This window comes from Halyomorpha halys, unplaced genomic scaffold (genome assembly GCF_000696795.3).
Source record: "Halyomorpha halys isolate HHAL.00 unplaced genomic scaffold, Hhal_1.1 Scaffold1046.1, whole genome shotgun sequence".
NCBI classification, from domain to species: Eukaryota; Metazoa; Arthropoda; class Insecta; order Hemiptera; family Pentatomidae; genus Halyomorpha; species Halyomorpha halys.
In genome coordinates, this window is record NW_027111920.1 from 192,150 (window position 1) to 198,246 (window position 6,097).

Consider the following 6,097-nt stretch of genomic DNA (forward strand, 5'->3'; position numbering starts at 1 on the left):
TATATATAAACAAATTAGCAGTAAATAAAATATCACTGCTTTGCTTAAATACTAGCAAATATGAAAAAAAAAATGTTTTTATTTTATTTTTTATTGGAATTTTTATAAAGCTAGAATACCATAGCCTATTGCAGTTTCTCTATTGGTCCTAAACCCAGTAGGTGCATCAAAAAGTAACAATTTCTTAATTGACAGAACACTAAACACATCTTAAATAAACATTGAAATTTTGTTATTGAAAATTAATTTCAATGCTCAACTTTAGAATATATTGATAAATGTTTTTTTTCTTTACTCTGAATTCGAGTAACTATCGTATTCTAAAAACATTCTCGTATTTTTATCTTTCTTTATTTTATTTTATTATGAAGGTATACTTTTTAATTGAATTAATGATTAAACTTATGTCCGAATAATAATTTTTTTTTTTAAATTTACTTTTTTAGTTGTTATAATTTTGGAAAAGAATTATTACCATTGTATCATACATATGATTTTCTTTCACACCCTTCATTATGTTGATTTTAATTGCTTTTAATCATTACTTACGTATTTCATTATGTTAATTCAATTACTCATCATTTACCTTTTCTTCTGCACCATTCGTTATGTTTATTTCTTTATTTATTTGAGGACTTTTATTTTTCATAATTTTTTTATTATTTATTTTGTATAATTCTTTGCTTTACAATATTATATTTTATCTTCAATTGATACAATGTACTAATGTACTATTTACTTAATTTATTATTATGTATATTTCCAACTTTTTTATTATTATTTTCTTTTTATACTCATATTTCTCTGACTTAAGGTTATTATCTTATTTTGTTTTTAGCCCCTGATGAAGGCTTGAAATCCAGGTCAAAACATCGGCATAAATTAATAAGTTTTTATTATTTGTGTATCTTATCCATCTTCTCCTTATATCAATCTAAGGCCAGCAATTAACACCTCATTGTAGATTTTATTTATTTGTTTTCAACTTTTCAATTTTTCTATAAAACTTTTTAATAATTAAAACCGATAGTTATACTGATATTATAGATAAAATTAAAGGGAGTAGGTAGCTCATTGGTAAGGCAATGAACTACTAACTTCGAGGACCTGGGCAGATAATTGTTACTTGTAGCTTTTGAGTCAGTCCTGTGAGTTAAGGAGCCCTCGGGGGTCCACCCAGCCTCATAAAGTGGGTGCTCTTAATTGGGTAAAAATCTGGTGATCGGGCATGATTCTGACCAGATCACCTCCTTCCACAATTGTTGGTCTAGTAGCAGTAATTCCTTATAAAGTACTGCATCCTTGACCCTTCATGTGTTGTATTTAATTTAATTTTTTAATTATAGTTATCTAAATAAAATTTATTAAGAGAAAGAAAACATTACAAATATAATTCCAATTTCTTAGTCAGGGTGAATATAAAAATTCATAAATAAAGTAAACTATTCTAAAGGAAGAAGAACAAGTGCTCTCTCAACGTTATGTATTTATTTCAATTTCTCAACACAATTTTTTCTTGTAATTTATTTTTCTGAAGAGAACAGGGAAAGGGAGGGGGGAGGGGATAAAAAATAGGAACAAGTGAGAGAGAAAAAGTAAAGAAATCGCAGAACGAATTGGACTCGGAAAAGCCGTTCATCAGCGAGGTGTAAGGGCGGCGGTAGCAGGCTGTTAATTAACAAGAATTAAAAACACTGAAGGGGGGCCCCGCAAAAAAAAAAAAAAAAGTGCAATTTCCAGGTACAGTCCGCTGGAGGAAATGAATTCAGGCTAATTCCCAAGCCCGAGTCTACACAGCCTTCTGTATCTGGAGCCGCTTTATCTTGGGAATAAGTTTTGTCAGTAAGGGCGCAAGTACAGGTATTCAAGAATAGAATTGAAATGGAAAAATGCAATGGAAATATTGTAGGGACTGTCAGTCAGAATGTCAATAAAACGGAAGATTGACTTTCAGATTGATCGCTCAGGGGTAATACTGATGGATTACCAAAAAAAAAAAAAATTGAAATCCGATCATTCAAAATTTGTAGTGACTTCATTCATATCGTGCGTTCCAGTTTATTTTTGTAAGCAAATGCCAAAATAATATCCAAACAGGCATTTACTTTATTATGAATCGAAAGAGAAATAATTTTATTTACAAGTAAGCGTCAGTCATACTGATACGGGTCTTGATGTGATGATTCAGTCTGGCTTTTGAATGAATGTCATTTCGACTGAATACGCTTTCCTATAGAGGTATTAACGCAAGCTGTGCCAATAGAGCAAGAGCCCGAAGGAAAAAAAGTCAGCTGTCAAATTTCACCCCAATTTTTGATTACTTTAATAAAAACATGGGTATAATAACAATAATAATATTGCAGTTAGTTTTTTTTAAAATAAAATAATAAATAAGGAGAATCTAATATCATTCAATTAACAATTCTTGAAGTAAGTTTAGCCTTACAATAGTGATAAAAAATAAATTAAAATCAATGCCAATATTATAAGGATAAAATTATTTCAAGAATTGTTAATAGAATGGTTTTTAAATTCTCTTTATTTATTATTTTATATGAAATTTTATTTATAAATTTATCCTAAAAAACTGACAGATATATGATTATTGTTATTATACATATGACAAATAAGGATAACTGCATAAATGTGATATTTGAAGATATATTTATATTAAAGTATTTGTTTTAAATAAGAAAATTTAATTGTTGTATGCCTAATAATGTGAATAGCGTAAATTTTTGTTGTAGATAACCCGATGATGAGGCAATAGCCCAAAACGTTATTAATGATTCATTAAAATAAATTAACAAAGAAGAATATTTTCACTACGTGTTATTATTAATAAAACTACCAGTCTTGAACAAGGTAATAAAAATATATATTTTATTTACAACGAATTTACATTTTCGAAATCATTCATAAAATAGAAAATTATTATAGTTATTATTATTATCATATTTCTGTATCTTTCTTTTATATATTTTCATTTTTCGTCATATTTTTATGACTATTTCCTGTATATGCGACGTATTTAAATAGAAATCTAATAGTACAAGAGCCCAAGAGGAGAAAAAAGGCAGTTATCTCACCCCAATTTTTGGTTACTTTAATGAAAACTATGTATAATTAATAGTCAAGATTGATGAGTCTGCCAAGTATAGATAGGGGGATAAAAAATGGCGGCTGTTTCAAAACCTTAAAAAAACATTCATTTATCATTCGGAGCTCTATATCTTAAAAAACTAACAACACTAGAAAAACTAAGAGAACATTATTTAAAGCATTATTAAAGAGTAAATTTGCTGAAATATTTGCCCTAAAAGAGCTATTTACGTCCAATAGTTCTCGAGATATAGCTTTTTAAAATGTAAAATTTCTTAAAAATCTAGTGAAAGATTAGTAGTTAGTAATTTATTTTGAGAAATCTATATTTCAGGAACTATGAGAGATACAGATGTCTATTAGCACTCAAATTAAAGGTAGTTAATTGGATCATAAATAAGTTTATGACCTTTACCTTCGTATGAATAGTAGTTTTAATGATATTTGCTAAAATAAATTGATTTATAGTTGTTCCTACAATAAGTTTGATTTATGAAAAACATTTGAGAAACCATTGGAAGTACAGATGTTTGCCAGCGTTCTAATTAAAGCATGTAAAATTTACTACAAAATAGTTTATTTTGTTTATCTTTGTAGGAATAGTAGTTCTTATGGTATTTGACAAAATAAACTCACAAAATGTTAATATCTAGTTGTTAGTATAAAATGTTGGATTTTTTAAAAAAATATATCTCTAGATCCATAAGAAGCACATATGTCTACCAACACTCAAAATAAAGGAAATTTAACTTATTAACTATAAAGTAGTGTATGACACTTATCTACGTAGGAGTAGTAGTTGTTATGATATTCACATATGAATATAAATTTGGCAAATGAAAATTTGTCCGAACAACTATAAATCAATTTATTATAGCACATTTCATGTAAACTATTACTCCTACGAAGATAAACATCATAAACTACTTTATAGCTCATTAAATTAGCTTTAATTTGAGTGCTAATAGACATCTGTACGTCAAATGGTTTTTGAGATATAGATTTTTCAAAATAAATTCACTAACAACTGACCTTTACAATATCTTTATGAAATGTTGTTTTTTAAAAAGCTATATCTCTAGAACTATTGTACGTAAATAGCTCTATTAGGGCTCATACTTTAGCAAATTTTCTCTTATTTAAATGACGTTCTCTTAGTTTTTCTAGTGTTGTTGTTAGTTTTTAAGATATAGAGCTCCGAATGAAAAATGAATGTTTTTTTAAAGGTTTTGAAACAGCCGCCATTTTTTATTCCCCTACCTATACCTGGCAGACTCTTCAATCTTGACTAGTAATTATGCATAGTTTTCATTAAAGTAATCAAAAATTGGGGTGAGATAACTGCCTTTTTTCTTCTCTTGGGCTCTTGTACTATGTGTTTCCACATCTACTTTTCTGTAATCTACTTTTCCCACATTTACTGGTTTTTTGTTTTATATGCGTCTGTTGTACTTTTTTTAACTGCATATTTTACGTAATTTTTAATTTTTATTCTTACAATTGTTTATTCAAGTATATTATATAAAACTACTTTTTCATGTTTTCCTTCCTTTTATTTATATATAATTTTCTTATCACTTAATTTTTACATAATATGTATCCTACCTTAATTTACCTTATTGTTTTTGTATCTCTTTAGCCCTGCAAAGTGCGGCAAAACGTCGGACATTAAATAGTTAAAAACTATTTGATCTTTTTTGACCGCAACCCTGACCATCTTTTTATATTTGAAGTTATACGATCAACTATGTATATAATATTCATAAAAACGTTTCATTTCAAGTAGGTATAATCTTTCCGTTGAGTACTATGACAACAATAATAATATTATGAAGAGGGACGTACCTCGGTCCCTTGGACCTTGAGCTTCATGTGATCTTCCCTGGTCGTCTTCCCGTCCTTCCTTTTCTTCCAGCAGTAGCCGTCCCGTCGGTAGCGGACCTTCTTCCTGCTGTAGAGGAGCATCGAGCCGCTCTTTGGTCTGTCACAACACAAAAATGGATTAGATAACACTCTATATAAATAAATAAAAAGTATAATAAACATTATAAGGGTGTACTGGAGGGAGAAAATATTCCGGTGAATGGGCCAAGTGGTGATTCCTAAACTTTCCAAATATGCGTACTTCTTTCATTTCCGTAACGCTCAGCACAATTTGTGAAAAAAACAAAACAACAGTTTTCAAACTCGACAGCCCTGATGAAGCACTGCAAAGTGGAGCAAAACGTCGGAAAATAAATAGTTGTTAAATATTTTTTGTTCATTTTTGACCGCACCCCTGATTATCTCCTGTATGTTTTAAAAAATAAATACATATAATCCTTATCCCTTGATTCAACCTAAGATAGATTTCTCACACTCAAATAACATTCCAAGTATAAGGCAGATAAGGAAATAAAAAATTAATAAATTGTTTCCATATTTAAAAAAAAAAATCCAAATTAAACTCCCAAAATAAATTAATTCTGTATAAATCAATTATTCCAACTTAGTTCACTTATGCCTCCCCCGTATAAAGTTCAACAAGTTTTTCAATCGTAGAAAACTAGAAAAAAAGATTAGCTAAAAGAATAATAAATAATAACCACCGTGTACCATGACTTATAGCTTCTTTGTTTGAGATGCATCTGACAAAAAAAAAAAAAATAAGAATATGATTTTACTCTGTATTTGACGCATTCTATATAATATACCTATAGAAGGATCACAGTAGAGAAAAAATTACCCTGTCCAAGGTACTATCTTTGGAACACGCCCATTTCAAAATAAAACCAAAACTTGTTTTTTCTATCAGATGTCTCACTATCCAAGCAATGTAGTGATATAGCTCTGCTAAATAACTTATTTTAACACTAAATACTACACATATCAGTAACATCTTCCGCAAATCCACCAATAAAGTAAATTTGTAAATACAACAAATCGCCTCTTAAAGGACTCAAATAAGAACAAAACAAGCAAAGCTATTATTGTTAATATATTTATTTCATAATTT

The 6,097-nt window shown here is 28.7% G+C and overlaps 1 protein-coding gene across 4 annotated transcripts in view; it reads right to left on the bottom strand.

The window, feature by feature from the left end:
- Nucleotides 1–6,097, bottom strand: part of Camta (Calmodulin-binding transcription activator) — a gene marked incomplete at its 5' end in the record, with an annotated part of 117,157 nt that overhangs the window by 47,598 nt on the left and 63,462 nt on the right. For all 4 annotated transcript variants that reach the window (XM_067049840.1, XM_067049842.1, XM_067049841.1 and 1 more), the window contains 1 exon segment: nucleotides 4,948–5,083. In XM_067049840.1, the coding sequence (XP_066905941.1) occupies nucleotides 4,948–5,083 (136 nt within the window).